The 19,941-nt window shown below is 44.0% G+C and overlaps 1 protein-coding gene and 1 long non-coding RNA gene across 4 annotated transcripts in view; one reads left to right on the top strand and one right to left on the bottom strand.

Moving 5' to 3' along the window:
- The window catches only part of F13A1 (coagulation factor XIII A chain), a 147,066-nt gene that overhangs the window by 30,858 nt on the left and 96,267 nt on the right, over positions 1–19,941 (top strand). For 2 of the 3 annotated variants that reach the window (XM_053249232.1, XM_053249231.1), the window contains exon 3: positions 2,262–2,450. In XM_053249232.1, coding sequence (XP_053105207.1) covers positions 2,262–2,450 — 189 coding nt within the window. Of the gene's footprint in view, positions 1–2,261; positions 2,451–13,316; positions 13,459–19,941 lie in introns of those variants that run through there. The other variant, XM_053249234.1, reaches the window with a different exon arrangement.
- On the bottom strand, positions 14,485–16,308 carry LOC128324543 (uncharacterized). Its single transcript, XR_008306921.1, has 2 exons — positions 15,622–16,308; positions 14,485–14,605 (listed from the first exon to the last, which is right to left on the bottom strand). It is a non-coding gene; the product is annotated as an uncharacterized LOC128324543 (long non-coding RNA).

Here is a 19,941-nt window from a genome sequence, read left to right as displayed (position 1 = left end):
TCGTTGCTCAAATGCTTTTAGGGATCGCCCCCCCCCCAAGTCATGTGGGCTAGAAACTTGTTGATTTTTTCTCTCCAAGATGAAAGCTCAGGATTCTACGACCTTCTACAGCAGATTCTATGTCACAGTTCATAGGATGCTCACTTTGATGTACAGTTCTCAGTCACCTTTCTAAAAGTTGGATGAAAGTGAGTGTCCTAACTGCAACATGAACTATTACATTCTGAAGAGCTGCAAATTATAAATTTAAAGCCTAATACCTATTAAGCCAAAGGCCACTAACAAGTACCAAGTTAAGAATAAAATGGTGGAAGTTTATTTCATCCTCCCCCCAGTGTGCAGAATTAAAACCAGATATCAAAAAGCAGCTAATTTACGCCATGTGCTAAATTTGAAACAATCCTTAGAGAAGATTCCAAAGAGAAAGGCAACAGGCCTTCTTCCAAACCACAGTTATGGATGCAATAACCTTTTGAGTGGGGATTCTGAAGACAATGACAAACGTTTCAATACAACCCACCAGGTCCTGTTGCTGAATATGGGACTGTTGAAAAAATCACCTCCTTACCCATTGTATAGTTCATTGTAGTCCACTGACTACTGCAAAATCTTCTGTGTGGGGCTGCCAATTGTACGTAGTCTGAAAACTGCAGTTGGTACAGAATGTGGCAGCCAGATTGGTCTCTGGGTCATTTTGGAGAGACTCCTATACTAAAAGAGTTACACTGACTACCAATAGGTTTCCTGGTAAAATACAAGGTGCTGGTTATAACCTATAAAGCCCTAAACAGCTTAAAGGTAAAGGTAAAGTGTGCCATTGAGTGGATTTTGACTCCTGGCGCCCACAGAGCCCTGTGGTTTCCTTTGGTAGAATACAGGAGGGGTTTACCATTGCCTCCTCCCGCACAATATGAGATGATGCCTTTCAGCATCTTCCTATATCGCTGCTGCCTGATATAGTACCAGTGTGGATTCAAACTGGCAACCTTCTGCTTTTTAGTCAAGCATTCCTCACTGGCCCTGGGTAAGAGAATGAATTCTTCTTCATCATGAGTCCCACCACCCATTGAGATAATCTGGAGAGGTTTGTCCACAGTTGCCACCGACTCATCTTTTAAGAACATAAAAACAGCCCCGCTGGATCAGGCCCAAAGCCCATCTAGTCCAGCATCCTGTTTTGCACAGTGGCCCACACCAGATGCAGCTGGAAGCCACAGGCAGGAGTTGGCTCTCTCTTGCTGTTCGTCCTCTGCAACTGGTTCTCAGAGGCATCCTGCCTTTGAGGCTGGAGGTGGCCCACAGCCCTCCGACTAGTAGCCGTTGATAAGCCATGGCTATGCAAGGACAGGTCTTCTCTGTTGCTGCCCTGAGATTCTGGAATGTGGTTCCTGCTGAAATAAGAGCCTCCCCATCTCTGACAGACAGCTTTTAAAAAGTACGTAAAGACTCATTTTTTCACCCAAGCTTTTTAACTGGACTGTGGTTTTGAATGGTTTTTATTTTTAATTTGTTTTATGTTGTTGTAAACCACCCGGAGACAGAAGAAACAAACACAAAATAATAATAATAAAATAATAGAACCTATATGTCACAGTCAGTACTGAATAAAGCTTTGTTGGAGTACGGAAGTTATAATGCATTCCAATGGGATTTCAGCAATATGCATTATCTGAAACACTGACATTGTAAAAAGAATCCAGTAGATGGTGCTATTGCTACTGTTGGGTTTGGATATGGGAGACCTAGGTTCAGATTCCTGCTCATTCATGAAGCACAATAGCACATTGCTTACCTCACAATGGTAGGGTCACTGACCCTCGTGCTCATTTTTGCAAGCTTATAGAAGATGTGGGGAGTGGATGAGGACTGAGATTGCAGTATGGGGGCGGAGAATTTTAAATCCTTCCCTCCACTGTAGTCCTGATCTGGATTGGGCCCTCTGCAGCTGCTATTTCCTCCAGGAGGGAGCTTCCATTGGCAGAAATAGCAAGTGGTAGAATCCTTCACAGACTATACCACGTCAGACTACAGATGGGGGAATTGCCTGTTTGAATTCTCCTCCATATAAAACCAAAACCAAAACCACTATTTCCTGCATATGGAAAGGGAGGAGGGAAGCCTTTTCCCTACTTTAATTGATCTTCAATTTATCTTGTGATATGTTAGAATAAAGTAATGAATTGTGAGAATGTGGACTAAAATTTGCTAGAGAATTTGCTAAAAATATATATAATCATTTCCATGTCTTTGCATTCTTCTAGATTTTCTGCAAGTTCAGGATGTCGTTTTGTTCACTGGCGAAAATGAAATCAACAAACAAGAACATCACACAGATAAATACTTCAGCCCCAAGCTGATTGTGCGCCGAGGCCAGTCTTTCCATATCCAGATTTATTTCAACCGTCCTTACAATCCCAAAAAGGAAGAATTCTGGATTGAGTATCTTATAGGTAAGTGCCAATGGATGACTGTTATCTTCATCATCACCGTTATTCTTTCTATTATGCAAGTGGATATGCTGTGGATGGATGTGCTGGGTGAAAAGATGGGTGGAAGGAAGGGCAAAAGTGGGTGCCTACGTGTGGTAGAGACCTCTAGATAAATATCGTTCCGTGCAAAATAGTCTCTCTTTTCCAAGTTCCTGACAGTGGGGGAAACCTTCACTTGGCTTGCACACGCGCCCTTGAAATGAGCAATGGCAGTTGAGGATTGTGTGTTTAGGGAACAGGGAATGCAGAGATTTTGGAGGAAGGGGTTGGCTGAACAGTTTTAGCATTTTCTGCACAGCCAGTGCAGGGAATATATGGACATGAAGGCAGGAAGCTGCATTATACTGAGTCAAACAACTGGTCAGTGCACTGACTAGCTCAGTACACTGACTGGCAGCAGCCCTCTGGCGTTTCAGACAGGGGGTCTTCCCCCTGCATGAATATGGAGATGCCAGTGGTTGAACCTAGATCCTTCTGCCATGACCCCTTCCCAACCTCATCCTGTGTCAATCAAGATGTTAATGCCTTACATTTCCTAAACACTTTGCTTAAAAAAGGAGAGGAGGAAGAGGAGGAAACAATGAGAAAATGTAAGTAAAAAATTGTAAGAATGCCTGCCCACATTTCTGTATTTATTCCATTCAAACCTCTTAGGTGTAGATTTCTAATATCTTAGGACTATACCGCAAAATGTTGTGTATGCGTGTGGTGGCCAAGGACCTTTTGGGCAATTCTGCTCCTGCAGAGAGAACACAATATCTTTGTTAACACCAGCCATTGTTTGTTTGTTTATTTGTTTATTTAAGTACATAACTAAATAAGTACTCCAGTACACTACTGCTCAGGGCAGCTTACAACATTAATAAAACAGATATAATGTAAAATAAGACTAATAAAGTTAAACAGGTTAAATTAATATTCCAGGCTAAAACCACATTTAAAATTAATTTTTTAAAAAAGAAAATATTTCAGATTAAAAGTTATTTTAAAAGCTAAAAACTAAAAACTATAAAAATTAAAAACCTATCAGATATACGGAGCGGATAAAACATTAAAAAGCCTCTTTAAAAAGATGTATTTTTGTTTTTAAAAAATTCTGAGGGAGGGAGCATGGCAAAGATCTTTGGGGAGGGCATTCCAAAGCCAAGTGGCCACAACCGAAAAGGCCCTGTCTTTGGTTCCCGCCAACTGGATTTCTGTTAGTGGTGGGACCATGAGTAGAGCTTGCAATGATGAGCAGAGGGCCCTAGCAGGTTCATATGGGTGAATGCGCTCTGACAGGTATCCCGGATCCAAGCCGTGTAGAGCTTTAACGGTCAAGACCAGCACCTTGAATCTAGCCCAGAAGTTGACCAGTAACCAATGAAGCTGCCACAGGATGGGTGTGACACTCGTGAAGCGAATTGAGCTCACAAGCATCCTTGCTGCAGCATTCTAGTAAAGTTAGCATACATAGTGCTGTATGCTAGCTTTTGAATAGTCAGTCAGATACTTCTACAAACTCACAACCAGGGCATGAAGATGATGCCCATCTCCTGATGATCAGCTTTAGACTCTAGTATCTAATCATGAAAGGTATATTGCTACCTCTGAATGTGGAGGTTCCGTCATGGGTAGCAGCTGTTTATGGATCTATCCTCCATGAATTCATCTAATGTCTGCTTAAAGCATCTAAGGTAATGGCCATTGCCACATCTTGAGACAGCAAATTCCATCCAATAATGATGTGTTGCAAAAAAGTACTTTCTTTTGTCAGTCCTAACCTGCCTGAGAATGAAATTGATGTCTTGATGACTCAACACTAGATGACTTGCAGATGAATATAAGAACTGTCTCCCTGGAAAAGCAGCATGTGGAAGTTAGATTTGGATGATGTGAATGTTCTGTGTGTCATGATTAATCTGTAATGACTCATTCACACATGCAAATGATTGCGTAATGCTATCCTGATGAACACACATGTGTTTAAGCACCTGCATTCTAGTTCTGGGTCAGTATGACTACACAGCACTGGATCAAGTTTGTGGCAAAGCTACTATTTTGCCCAGAATAAATAACTGGTCTAATTTTCTTCATAGCCATATCCCCTACTATTACAAACCCTTTGAGAATTGCTTTTAAATTGACATTTAATTTATCTTCCAGCAGAATTTTTGAAATTTGTATTATTGATTTTTTTCCTTTTTTGTTGCTGCATAATAATCATGTAGCCATTTAATAAGTCTGCTACTTATAAAATAACATGCATTTAGCTGGGCGGGGGGGTGGGGTGGAGATATTGGCCAGCCAGCATTCGGTGCAATGAAAGCTTAGCATTAGAACATAAGAACAGTCCTGCCGGATCAGGCCTAAGGACCATCTAGTCCAGCATCCTTTTTCACATAGTGGCCTCCCAGATGCCTCTAAACCCCTCTTAAAGCCCCTCTTTAAGCAGATTTATTCAAGCCCCTCTTAAACCCTTCTTAAAGCCTTAAGCCTTAAACCCTTCTTAAGCCTTAAAGCCATCCAGGCAGCGGTTGGCTGTTACCACATCTTTTTGCAGAATATTCCATAGGTTAATTATGCATTCTGGAAAAAGTGCTTCCTTTTTTTGATCCTCAATTTCCTGGCCTTCAGTTTCATGGGATGACCCCTGGTTCTAGTGTTGTGAGAGAGGGTGACAAATTTCTCTCTGTCCACTCTTTCTACTCCATGCATAACTTTATACACCTCTTTCATGCCTCCCCGTAGTTACCTCTTTTCCAAGCTCCAGACGCTGTAGCCTTGCCTCATAAGAAAGGTGCTCCAGGCCCCTGGTCATCTTGGTTGCCCTCTTCTGCACTGTCTCCAGTTCTACAATGTCCTTCTTAAGATATGGTGACCAGAACTATATGCAGTACTCCAAATGTGGCCGCACCATCATTTTGTATAAGGGCATTATAATATTAGCATTTTCATTTTCAATCCCCTTCCTAATGATTCCAAGCAAGGAATTGGCTCTTTTCACAGCTGCTGCACATTGAGTTGACACGTTCAATGAGCTGTCCACCACAACTCCAAGATCCCTCTCCTCATCAGTTTTTTTTGCCCTAATATACATCACTTTACACTTGCTAACACTGAACCACATCTGCCATTTTGTTGCCCACGCCGCCCCAGTTTGGAGATATCCTTTTGGAGCTCCTTGCAATCTCTCTTGGATTTCACTACCCGAAATAGTTTGGTGTCATCTGAAAATTTGGCCACCTCGCTGCTTACCCCAACTTCTAGATCATTTATGAATACATTAAAGAGCACTTCTCCCAGTACAGATCCCTGGGGTACCCCACTTCTTACTCCCCCTCCCATTTAGAGAACTGCCCATTTATACCTACCCTCTGTTTCCTGTCCTTCAACCAGTCACCAATCCACACATGAATCTGTCCCCTTATCCCATGACTTCTAAGTTTTCTCAAGAGTCTTTGATGAGGAACTTTGTCAGGAATCAAAGGAGGTGTCAGCTGTTGTGGTGCATGTCTCACCAACAATGTTGGGAAATACAGCTGGGAGATCCTGGAAGCCAAATTTAGGCTGCTATATTGAAGTCCAGAACCCACAAGGTAGCATCCTCAGAAATGCTACCTGTTCCACATGGAGGGTCAATGAGACAGGTGGAGCAGAGAGGTCTCAATGTGTGGATGGGATGGTGGTGAAGGGAGGAGGGGTTTAGATTTGGGATATTTTGGGGCAAGCAAAGCCTGTATAAAAGGGAATGGCTCCACTTGAACCAAGATGGAACCAACTGCTGGTGCTTAAAATCAAAAAGGTCACAGAGCAGCTTTTAAAACAATGCCTGTGGGATAGCTGACGGGAGCTGGGCAGTGTCTGGTTCGGCAAATGCCATCCCTTAAGGTGCGAGGATGTAAATGCTTCAGATAAACCAGAAGGGGACAGAGTAGAACCAGATAAAAAGCAGACAGAAGGATGTGCTAGCTAGTCAAAGAGATCAAATAGCCACAGGAAAGATAGCACACATCAGGTAAGAGATTCAGTGTATAGGTGCTTATATGCCAATGCCAGAAGCCTCCAAGCCAAGACAGGCGAGCTGGAGTGCTTGGTTGCTAATGAAAACATAGATATAGTGGGCATAACGGAAACATGGTGGAACAGTGAGAACCAGTAGTACACTGTTTTTCCTGGATATAAACTCTATAGAAATGACAGGGAGGGGCAAACTGGAGGTAGAGTAGCACTGTATGTTAAAGAAGGGATAGAATCTTGGTTTCCTAGCTAGAAAACCTAGGAAGACCGGAGTCCTCCGTAGAAACTCTGTGGGTTACAATACAAGGCCTAAAAGGAAGTGAGGTGCTAGGGATGTGCTATCATCCTCCGGATCAAAATGCTCACAGTGATTGGGAGTTGCAGAAGGAAATCAGGGAGGCATCAAAGAGAGAGAGAGAGAGAGAGAGAGGGAGGGAGGGAGAGAGAGGGAGAGAGAGCTGTAGTAATGGGTGAATTCAATTACCCACACATAGACTGGGTAAATTTACATTCTTGTAATGCCAAAGAGGCCAAATTTCTAGAAACACTAAACAGGGATGTGTGAACCGGCTCGAGGTTGAGCTGGTTCACCATCAACCTGCTCTGGCTTGAGGCTGATGTCATGGGCATGCTGGAAGACTCCAAGGAGGAGCTGGAGGCGGAGACAGAGCTGACAGCAGAGGAGGGTGGGCAAGGACCAGAAGTTGCAAAGGAGAGTGGGTCTGACGCACAGGGAGTCGAAGATGAGGCAGCTCTTATGGAGGAGGCGCGACCGGCCTCAGCTGTGGAGAGGTGCTGGTCCAAGAGACAGCAAGAGTTAAGGAGTTGCATACATAGAACAGGCAAAGCTGCTGACTCAGCAACTCTTAATTAACAGCACTGGGGGTCAGCCTATTTAAGACACCTGTAACATAGCTACCCTGCTGATAGCAACATCAATTTCCTGTGAGCTAATCGGCTGTGTTCGTGTATTACCTTGACCGTGTTTGGACCCTGGACTGTGTTGATCTTGCCCGTGGATTTTGCTTTGGACTCTGTTGGATTTATTGGATTGACTTGGACTGGACCTGGTTTGGAGAATTTATTCCTGTTAGACTTTGCTGTTCTGCTTCTGCCTCTGTTATGCTTCGTCTGGCTAGCCTGACAGATTTACGACAGTCGAGCTGAACCCCCTGGGCCAGTTCAGGGCTGGTTTGGGGGTTCCAAAGTTAACAAAATAAAATATTTTGTTAAAAAACACTCTCCAGGTCCGGGGGCCTCAGGGGGTACTGCTGTGTCCACAGGGGATCTCTGCCATTTCCCCCTCTCCTGGTCTTCTAAGGTCCATTTTGGGCATTTGGGGGCTGTTCCGTCCCTTTCTCCAGTGGCAGTGGCCATTTTGGAGGCTGCCATGAATGCACCTTGGCCATTTGTGTGGCCGGGTAGGGCACGCAGATGGCCAGGGCACATGTGTGGTGGCCTCAAAAATGGCCACTGCCACTGGAGAAAGGGCTGGAATGGCCCTTAGAAGACCAGGGGGAGGCTGGTGGCGGGAGAGGGAAACAGCAAAGACACCGCCGGACCTGGTGGTGAGTGTTTAATTTTTGTTGTTGTTTAACTTTAGAACCTCCAAACTGGCTCAAACCTGAGCCAAGCCAGAGGGTTTGTTCGGGGGCACAAAACCGAACATGCCCGGTTCAGTTTGAGTCTGGTTCAGATTCGAACTGGTTCAGACTCGAACTGAACCGGGCAAACCAGTTTTGTGCACACCCCTAACGCTGAATGACGGTGCCCTAGAACAGCTTGTCAGGAAACCAATCAGAAAGAAGGTGATCTTGGACTTAATCCTGAGTGGTGCCCAAGACCTGGTGCAAGATGTCAGAGTGCTCGAACCTTTAGGGAACAGTGTTCATAGTGTGATGGTTACTTAGCAAAGTCTTAGCAAAGACTTAGCAAACTGCCAGGGCTGCTGCTTTTTTCTTGTAACTCCCTCTTCCCAGCTGGTCACTGGGAAGAGAAGTGTTAAATATCCCTTGACTGTCACTTCTTCACTGCAAGTTCTTTTATCCCTCTGCTGCTTTTTACTACAACTCTTTTTAGCTCTTCAGCTCTCAGTCATGACTTTCTAAAGGCTTTTTAGGAAAGAAGGCAATATGCTTTATCTTTCACTGTCACAAATCTTACTTGTAGGCTCAACAACTCATAGGTTGTTTGTGCGTGTGGCAAAGTCACCATAAGGTGATTTTGTCATATCACTTTCATGGGGTGGATATCCTGTTTGAATGTGCCCTCAAATGTTGAAAAATGGAGCTCTCCCAGATGGGCGGCTTTACTGTGGCAGGAAGTGCCCTAGAGTTAAGTTGTTACTGCACCAAAGCTGTACCAAAGTCCTACTTTTTAAAGGAAGCATATAATGTGCAGTAACTGCAAATTATCAGGAGCAAAGCAGAATAATGCCATTGGCTGTATGAACAGCACCTTCTGCTGCCACCCTGAGGTTGATGTAAATGGTTCCCTCATATGGACTCCACCCCCTCCCCTGGCCTAAGTGTAGCAAAGCTGCATTCAGTCGCTGTTTGGAAAAGCTCCTAGTGTTTACATGGAAGGTCTGTGATTGGATTGCTGCAGTTGCCTTTGGCTGGGAATTATGGGAGTTGTAGTCAACAACATCTGGGAATCCTTGTTACAGGGAACACTGATTGCCACACACAACTTTCTTCTTCTTCTTCTCCTCCTCCTCCTAAAAGCAGTTTCTTCTTCTTCTTCTCCTTCTCCTTCTCCTTCTCCTCCTCCTCCTCCTCCTCCTCCCCCCCCCGGCCCTCCTCGCAGTTGCAGGGGCCCCAATATGGATTGGGGCTGTGGTGCACACAGAAGGAGGAGGTTCTCTTCACTGCACTGATTCTCAAATAAAATTTGTCCTCCCTCAAGCTGCTGTACTATCAGTTGCAGAGAGGAAGACATCCAGGTCCCTGTATACATGGGTAACAGGAGTTGTGTGTGTGTCAGGGATTTCATAGGGCCAAGATGTGTGTGTCGGGGGGAAAGTTTATACTCTCTCCCCCATGTACTATCCAGTTCATCCCCCTCTGGTACTCCTTTTAGTTTTTTTCTTTTTACAACCCTAAATCTTCCCTATAACATGCTTGTGATATGGCATGGAGATCTGCTCAAATTCTAAAGTGGCTCTCTGGATCCTTGCTATATAAAATATACACATCAACTTAATTTGAATATAATTGCTTATTTTGTATTCTTAACCCTTATGACTAGCAGGAGCAGAGTCATTTGTGGAAAAAAAGAGCTATGCAGAACTCCAAAGCCCTATCCACTCTGGCCCTATCCTTCTGGTCTGATATTGAACCAGCCATTGCCTGATAAGCCTACCCTCCTAAGGGCTAGAAACTTAGATTTTTAAAAAGTAGTATGTAAGATTCTGAGGAGGAATGCACTCATGGGGCACACAAATCTCTGTCTGGGCTTATTGCTGTAGTGGACAATGTTGTGACAATTCTACATCGTTACTGAAATGATGAGCTCTAATAATGGCTTGTTCAAAAGACAGTTCAGTGATTGCATCTGCTAATGAGGCCTTCAATCTCTCTTTTAATAGTATCTTCCTGAGTGAGACAGTAAATCTGTTGATAAAATTATATACCACCTCCTTGCATTGATGATCTGTTTCTGTAAATAGTTGTAAATCTTAAGAGTTATGGCCAAAATGGCTCCATAAAATCCGTATATATTGGTCTTGCCCCTAAAAACTTTTGTTTTAAACTGATTGACTGATATACATCAAAACATCCATAAAAGGGCTCTTTGGGTTCAATTCAGCCATCTCTTAGCTCCTGTACTCCTGTAAATCCATGGATTCTTGGACTGAGATTAGCATAATGATTATTTACCCATTCTTCTCAGTCTAATGGGCTCTCAATAACTGTACAGAGCTGTACAAAGGACAGGCTCCTCTGAGCCTATCTGGGTGCGAGTTTCCCACAGACTGGCTCAGCACATAGACTTGCAGGTAACATCCCATCATGGCTGTAGCCACCACATATGGACCTACAAAGAGTGCTGGATGAAGCCAAAGATCCATCAGGTCCATGTTTCTGTTTTCCACAATGGCCAACCAGATGCCTCTGTGAAGCCCACAAGCAGGACATGAAGGCAACAGGCTGCCTGCTCTTGCACCTCACAACTTGTACCCATTTTTGATTTAAGATATTTTCAAGTCACATTACTATTTTTAAAAATACACAAAGCAGCACACCATAAAAACAATATTGGTAATAAATAATGGCCACATTCACATGTAATGCAGAACTGCAATTAAATAGGCCTACGATTCCACAGACATCACGTTCGAATGTGGGGAACCAGAGTTGGGAGCTATAACGAAACTGAGGGTTTGGAATTGGAACTCCAGTCTGAATTTGGGATGTGCACGAATCTGTTCGGAGGCCCTTTTATGGGCCTCCAAACAGGTTCAAACACTGGGCGATTTGAAGGTTCGACGGCAGGGAGCGGGATAACTTTAAGGGCAGGGGAGGGTGTGCTCCCCCGCCACATTTCCCCTGCTGGTCCACACTGAAAAAACGGTCCAGCAGGGTGGCAGCATGCCTCCCTGCCACCCTGTCCGCTCCTCAGACTGGCAGTGACAGGAAGTAGCATGTGTGTGTACGCACGTACACTACTTCCTGTCACTTCTGAGGAGTGGATGAGGAGTGGATGGGGCAGCAGGGAGGTATGCTGCTGCCCTGCTAGACCAGTTTTTCAGTGAGCGCCAGTGGGGGAAACACGGTGGTAAGACCCTTCCCTGCCCTTAAAGTTATCCAGCACCCCCACCATCAAACTGGCCTCTGCCGGTTCCATGCACATCCCTATTCTTGAATTGTAGTAGGTTTTGTCACTACAGCCTGAGGTTCCAGGTAGCCTGTGGTACATCCGAATCTGGAACCGCAGGTTGCTGGCCTGCAGGCTGCTGGAACCGGAGTTGAGGGAGGAAGCTCCTCCCTCAACTCCGGCGTGATTGGCTGTGCGGGCTGTCCTTCAGTAAAGAAGGAAGCCTGAAAAGCCAGCTCCCCAGCCTCTCTGCAGTCTTGCTGACTGCAGAGAGATTGCTCTCCTGAATGTCCAAATTTGGATGAGAGAATGGGGGGAGCATGGGCACGGAACCGTGGGTCCATTTCCATAACAAGTTAGATCAGCATGATGACAGCCAGTCCAACACTCCTTTCACCTTTTGACTGCCCATATAACTGGTGACCACATTGCCCTTATGACAGGGTTAGTTTATCCCTAAGATACCGTAGACCTGATAATTGGGCAAAGACACACCTTTTAAAGTGTTGGAGCTCTTATATTTAGCAGGAGAATAGCAACAGCATTTCATCCATGAAAACAGAGACATGCCTAGGAGGTGCGGCCAAACAACCTGGGAGGAGTGGTGTACGATGGACTGCAAGCGTGCCCCTAACAGAAAGCAGGCCATAAAGTGCATGCAGAGCACATTATTCCAGGCAACCCCTTGTGAGCCAGGCTACAACAGAAAACCAAAGTACAGAAGAAATTCAAAAGTACTGACTGTAAAACTAAAATAAAATAGCAATACCCCACTCAGCTCTTGAGCTCATTGAAATAATTTAATGAGCTGCTCAGCATATGAGAAGACACAAGCGTGTTTATGGCAAGGTGGCCAAGATTTAAATTTGCTGAAGGCAACAAAAAACCTCAGGCCATTCATGGGATGGTGCTTTTAAGGAGACGAATGTGATGCAGCATAAAAGATTCTGGTCATAACCAGAGCCACTGGAAAACTGAAGAACAGCACATTTCCTTCACATGAGGGTAATTGGGACTGAAACATTTCCAGGTGTGGTGAAGAAGAAGAAGAAGAAGAAGAAGAAGAAGAAGAAGAAGAAGAAGAAGAAGAAGAAGAAGAAGAAGAAGAAGAAGAAGAAGAAGAAGAAATAAACACAGTGATTTGTTTCTAGCCAACAGAAGTGTCTGTAACCCTGTCATCAATCCAAATGTTTTGTATATTGTTAGCATCATATTAACCTTCCTTAGATCAACATGGTTCATAAAGTCTGGCAGTGGCTCTTGAGCTTTCAGAGGGGGAATCTTTACTAGCCCTACCTGGAGAGGCTGGCCAAATAAGAGATGGAACCTCTCCTGGAGCACAGGTTGTTCTATAAATGCCTCCTGCCTTTCCCTGCACCCAGTCTTGCGTCGGCTGTGTTTGTCATGAGTCTCACACAACATCTGGGTTCTGTGTGCCCAGACCCACCACTTATTTCTCCTCTCCCTATTTCTTAACAGCAGCACAATTTCTGTGTGTCTCCCTCCCATGCTGCCATGCCGTGGGAAGGAGAAAGCAATAGATTTTATCTGGCCCTCAGCTATGGCCTGAATGTTGCTGGCTGCCTGGTCTGTAATTGGCCATTGCACATAACTCCCCCCTGCAAAGTGTTTCTCCATCTTAATGCTCCTGAGATGCAAATTGGTGCATCACCACCACCAGCACTGAGCACCATGGCTGGCAGTGCTTGCACAGCGCAAAAGCCAACCATTCATGACACTCCCAGGATTGTCACCCAATGGCTATGACAAGCCTGAGTAAATTGGGGCTGTTGGAGGGCATGCCGCTGTCCCTCTGCATCCCAGCATAGAGTCCCTTCGGGGTTACAGAAGTTTCTGTTGACTAGAAACAAGTCACTGTCTTCTCCTTCTCCTTCTCCTTCTAAACCATGCCTGGAAATGTTGCAGTCCCTGTTAGCAAGTAAAGCCCTAACATGAAGGGAATGTTGTTCAAAGATGGTTGCTGGTGTTCTCTTTTTGTTTCTTTTTTAGATTGTGAGCCCCTTAGGGACAGGGAGGAACCTTATCAGGATCTTGCATCATGGCTACAATACATCTGTAGCTCTGCACCACAAATGTTGCATGAGTAGTGGGTCTGAATTTCCCTGTTTGCCGCAACAGATGCACCCAAAAGGTATAACATCAGGATTTTAGCTTTTGGGAAATGACCTAAGTCATTTTTATACCATCATACATTTGGGAACTGAAAAAGGTCTGGCTGGTGTCTGATAATCTTGCAGCTATTTGGGGGATTTTGTAGGAGCTTCAGTGATTTGGTATGTGTGTGTGTGTAAAATTTATTTTCAATCATCTGCTGCACTGGCAGTTCTTTGAGCTGAAAGGTATATTATGAAATAGAAATGAAGACATTTAGACATTTATTTATTTATTTGTGTCTAAATGTGTATTTTTTGTGCGTGTGATTTTGTAGTTTTTGATAACATAATGAAGTAAACAGTTATAAAAAATAAACAATTGAATAGGGCCTGGATGAGTCTAGTAGTGCAAATGTGCGATCACACTGGTTGTACGATCAGTACCCAATCCAGCCAGGAAGCCACACATGCCTGCTGAGCTAACTTGATGGATCAGAGCATATGATGGAATGGCGCAAACAGCTCAGAGACTTGTTTTTCTTAGTTCAGCAGCTGGTACACAGGAGCTTTTGGGTGTTCCACTGCTTATGGAGCATATGGTTTGACAGCCATAAATAATGCTTTCTTATGAAAATGAGAACAATATGAAACATTTTGTGCAGGTCTCTGTGACCGTCTCTGAATTAGCAAGCCTTGGCCAATTTATTTATTTATTTTAATTTAAGAGAAAAATATTTATTGAATAGAAACTTGGCATTTGATGAATAAGCCAGACAACAAACTGCTGCAAATGGCACAATGAGAAAGTCTTAAAAAGTATGTCATAATGAGAAAGATGTGCTTAAGAAAAAAGATTATCCCAGTGGGTTTTTGTAAAGACTGAAAAGAGATTGTTTTCCACTTAAAACTGCCTGACGTTTAAATATTTGAATATTTAAATCTATTGTTGTGGTTTGAAATCAAAGTTTAATTTTGCAGTGACATCCAGTTATAGAAGTACACATGTTCAGGCATGCACAGACCCAGCCTGAAAGTATTCATATGCAAGAGACAGACAACAGAACTAAAATACCGTTTTTTTATGAGGGGGGATCCTCAAGCAAACACAAGCAAAATCTCAAGCTAATTTGATTGCAGAAATTCAGACTTCTGTTCTTCTAATCTTAAATCACAATTATGGCATGACTGTTTAATAAAATAAAATAAACACGGGATGATCATGTTCAGAAAAATGATGTTATATAGTCTTCTTAGGACGGGAACATTTCATCATGTTTGAATATCAAAATCCCTCTGCACATGAAAAATCAATATGAGTTTTTCTTTCACATGTGCTAATTTTCTATGTACAAGAGGTTGTTTCCTCTCTCTTAATTGAGAACGGGTAAAGTTTTCTTGCCTGCACTCTGAAGTCGTACAGTCTTACTTTACCTGTACCACATGACTTTTTAAATGAGTGAGTATTATTATTATTATTAATAATAATAATAATAATAAGAAGAAGAACAAAATTTATATATCACTTTTTTAAAAAAAGGTTCTCAAAGCATAGAAAAGGTATGGGAGAATGGTGTCCTGTCTCAAAAAGACTCACAATCTCTCTGGCTGCATTCATACATAATGTGGAACTGCAGGACCCGTGGTACCACTCCCCACCGCCACCTACCCTGCTCTCCTGTCCGAATTTGGACCTAACAAAGAACAGGGAGCCTGCAGTCAGTGAGACTGCAGAGAGGAGGGGGAACTGGCTGTGAGGGCTTCCTTCTTTCATGAAGGACAGCCCGCACAGCCAGTGACAGTCAGAAAAAGGAAAGAGCTTCCTCCCTTAACTCCGGTTTGAGGGGACGCAGCTGCATTTCCAAATTCGGATGCAACACAGGTTACGTTAAACCTTGGGTTGGTGTGGCAAAACTCACTACAACCCTAGGGTACAAATTGGAGTTTGGAGAGCAGAACCTTGGGTTGCTATCTGCATAGATCCGGAGTTCAGACATTCGGATGGAATCGGAGGCATTCGGACGTTTAAGTTTGGCAACCTCCGACCCCTTCAACTCCAGTTCCATCTTGTGCGTGAATGTGATCTCTCTCTCTCTCTCTCTCTCTCTCTCTCTCTCCCCCCACCACCAGCAACACTCACTGGAGGAATGCTCTGCTGGAATGAATAATAGTTTATCTTCCCCTGTAAAATATAAGAAACCCACCATTTTAAAAGATGCTTCTTTGCCCAATTAGCAAGGTTGGATAACAGAATCACAGAAGGCTCACAGAATCACTGTGACCTAAAAAATAAAAGAAAAACAAGCAATATAACAGTTGTGGTGAAAGGTTGTCTGAAATATACAAGTAGAGGAAAATTGTAAGCCCCTTTGTAAGCCCCTTGTGCTATACTAACACCAAGAACAAAGGGATGGCTGTGTCTGCATGGATGTTATGGTTGGGACCATACCCAGATATTAGCATATGGACAACAGTTGTAACCAAGTGCTAGCATGGAGACTGTTGTGCCTGATGTGGTGGGTGACCCCCTAAATGTGATGGTGCACACATGCTTCACCGCCTACCCCAACCATTTCAGTAAACATCTCAGGATTTCATGCAGTAACACCTCTTCATACATTGCAAGTTGTTTTAAGTGCACAAATAAAGATGTAAAGAATGAATGCTATGCGTTTGTGTTTGCAAACGTCTGTATCATACAGGTTCACACTTTCAAGGAGACATGATTGGCTGCAGCTCCCTGTTGAGTGTACAGGGAGTGTTCAGTAGTTAGCTAAGGTTTGCTGCCATGTAATGTGTGAAATGGCTCAAAGAGGGCCGTATTCTGGCTCCAGCAAGCTCTAGGTTTAGTTTTAGGTTTAGGTTTAGGGTTAGGGTTTTTCCCAGATAGCATCAACTCCTATAACTCTTGTATTCTAATGAAGAAAATCCTTTATTAAAGGGACTGTATTAGTGCATTAATATTATAAAACTGATACTTATGTAACTGACGAAAGGTGAAAGGTTACAAGCTGGTATCAAGAATCTGCAACCAAACAGGAGATGGAAAGGTTGTGCTGTCAAGTTGGTGTCGACTCCTGGCGACTGCAGAGCCCTGTGGTTTTCTTGGTAGAATACAGGAGGGGTTTACCATTGCCTTCTCCCACACAGTATGAGGTGATGCCTTTCAGTACCTTCTTATTTTGCTGCTGCCCAATATAAGAGGTTTCCCATATTCTGGGAAACACACCAGCAGGGATTCTGGGAAACACATGAGTGGGGATTCGAACCAACATCCTCCTGCTCTCTAGGCAGGTTGCTTCCCTGCTGCGCTGTTAGGTGTCTACTGAGTCCAAATTAATGGGTCTGGTGAGATCTGGTAGGCCCAAGGCATCTGATTGGGTGCACTGAGAGATTTGTGGGATGTTGTGATATGACAGGGTGGCATTTGCCTGCCCAAACAGTTAGGAGTGCTATGATGCTTTCATACCAGGAAACTCTGTCTGAGGTAGCTTGGCAATTGTGTGTTGAATAGGGCCAGGGATTCCCAACCTGTGGCCGTCCAGATGTTGTTGAACTGCAGCTGCCATCATCCCCAGCCACAATTTATTGATGGAGTTGTAGTTCAGTAACATCTTGAGGACCAGAGGTTGGGAACTCCTGGAATACGCTATTCCAGAACCCCTGGTTGGATATGTTCAGGCATCTGCAGGTTAACATGATATAATGGTTCAATCATATATGAGTGGTGTGGTATGCCAAGAGCTCTCGTCAAGAGTGATCTCATGATGTGGTGGTATGGAGTTGTGACTGCTGCCTGACACATGTAGATGGTACAGGACGAACATGCCTGGGTCTGCTGTTGAAAGCGGCTCCATAGTTGCTTGCTCTATGATTTGGCCATCATAGAGAAGTGATGCCTGTCGGATGCCATTGTACAGCAGAGCTGTAGTTGGCCATTCAGACGCAAATAGTTGGTATGTGGTAAGAGCTGAATGGCCTTGAGACTGTGTGTTGAATTCTTCTTAGGTAAAGAGGTGGCTTAACACAGGAAGATGAGGATTCTAGCACGTGTATGCTGGGCTCCCAGACCAGTTGCGGTGCCTTTGCTTGCGCAAGCCTGTGTGAGGGACCATAAAGGAGATCTGCATCCATGGCAAGACATGAGTTCTCATTTCTGTGTTGAGCGTAGATGGCACCTTGACTTGACACAGTGAAGGTTCATTGTATGAGGTTCATCGGCCAGAATCTATAAAACTGGCAACATTGACTTGAGTCACTCGACTTTCCTGGTCATCTTCTTCAAAGGCCTTGGCATGAGCTTCAGCTATCACGACTTCTTCTTTCCAGGTGCATGGTCTCTAGATTGGCTTGGTGTTTGGGCTTTCTAATTAACTCATTTGCCTCCAGCTCTGCCTTTTTTGGTGTCACTTTGGGTTCCAGTTCCACCTTTTTGTGTGCTGCATTGGCTTCTGCATGAGTGGCTCCTGGTTCCACATGACTGCTTGTTTTCTACCGCATGTGGCATGCACCTGGGTAGGGTCTGCCTCAGCTCTGGTTTCACGGCCATCATATCAAATGAAGCCAAGCCAGAATAGCCAGATGTCCCTATGAAGCTGAGGCTGTGGATGATACTGCAGGTGGATACTCCAGGTTCTACCATCATCCTCCAGATAGAGACGTCACTGAAGACTAACTGTATGGATGCACTTATCCCAAAACAAAAAACAACACCCTTCTGTGAAGCTTCTCCATTTGCTAGCCCACAAACAGCAGACAAGGATTCATTAGAAGACTGCCACCCTGGTCTCACCAGCATGGGCTCATCTCATCTCTTCCCCAGAAAACACCACCACCATCACCACCACTGATTTCCCTTCTGAAGATTTCAAGGCATCCATTATTGAGCCTACTAAAAAGACAAGCCCTGTGGGAAGACAGGAGCAGGTGTGAAGTTGCCCAGAATAGACGACTACTTCATCAAGTGGGGGAGGGGGCGGATCTTGTGCACTTCACCCTTCAGGAACCAAGCTCAGAAGACCATGTGACAGAAGTAGGGAGCAGTTTCTGTTTTCCAGCAGAAGCTCGTGTGCATGGTTGGTCCTCTGTGATCTTACCAAAGGCTTGACCCGTCCCAGGCCTAGATGGACTAGAAACAAGAGACTGTGGTTTCCCCCATTTTCTCTTCACCAATATAAGTTCATGTTCTGGGCTCTTCTAGTGTGTTGTTAAACCAACTATTGATTGCTGTCAGAAGAAGTCTGCTGTGTACTGCTGTTCTTTCATATCCCACATAGTCATTGCACCTAGGGGTGCTGCAGATGGCTCCGTGGCTTCTCACCACCTTCTAGCAAAGCCAGGAGAGCAGGGTCCTTTCAACCAGAGGCTGTTGAAGAGCAATAATGTCAGAGAATGCTAATCAACACAAAAATGTATGCTTTTGTTAAGTTACTTTGAGAGGTAGTTTAGCTGAAAAGTGACTAATACATGTACAAAATAATAAATCTTGTGATCTGTTGCCTCAGAATTGAGGGCTTATAGGAACAGGCCAGTACAAGCACTGTATATGTAAGGATTTATTTCTCTGACTTTATTTGCAGCAATAACTGATTTCACTGTTGTGTCTTTTTATTAGTGGGACCTTCTTCAGAGCTGTTCTAGTGATTTGTGGTGATTACTTGTAGAGAAACCCACCAACTATGGCCCTCCTCCTAACGCTTCCACCCCTCTGACAGAGCCACCCAAGTTATTTATCATTCTGCCACAATTATTATATTTCCTGGACATGCCTGGAAGCCAATTCTTTATGCTGTATATGAAGGGTCTATCTGAGTAAAATAAATGGATCAGACAAACAAACAAAGGGGAAATATATTAACTTCACCCTGTGTAATACCTTCCCTGAAGGCAGAAAGATGCCTAAAAACAAATGAGATTGGTTCAAGGCAGTAGTGCCAAATAATTAAAAAACACACACACCCCAGAACCTTGTTATACTTTAAGTCTAATCTGTTATGGTGGAGAACACCTCCTGGATTCAAAATAGTACTTGAAGGACAAAAATGGATATTTGCCAAAGCACTTTGAGAGGAAAACAGCAACTGCGAATAGGGAAACACAGCCAGATTCTGTTGTTTTGAGGCTTGGTCCTCCCTCTGCTGGTCTTGTCATGTACTACATTATATTTGATGAGCACAGGCACCTGCAATGCACAAACTGGGGCTTTAGAATAGATGGATGATGTTGAAGACGGACAATGTTACAAATAACAGAGGCACCATTTCCAGGGTGGGGTGGGGGTTGTTAGGTTCAGCCCATTGTTATCTCTGTTCACAGGTTCTGTAAGTTATTTATATATTTATATTTTTATTGTTAAATGTATACCCCGCCTTTCATTAAGAAAATCTCAAGGTGGCTCTTTGTAGTGCTTCAAAAAACCTGCAATACCTATTTGATCAGTGAGAGAGTGGGGGAAAGGTGTGTGCTGCTTGAGTAAACCTATGATATGATGAGTGGCAACAAGACTGCAGGATTTAGGTTGTGAC

Source organism: Hemicordylus capensis, chromosome 4, assembly GCF_027244095.1.
Source record: "Hemicordylus capensis ecotype Gifberg chromosome 4, rHemCap1.1.pri, whole genome shotgun sequence".
In the NCBI taxonomy this organism is placed as follows: Eukaryota; Metazoa; Chordata; class Lepidosauria; order Squamata; family Cordylidae; genus Hemicordylus; species Hemicordylus capensis.
This window is presented reverse-complemented; position numbering and strand designations above follow the sequence as displayed.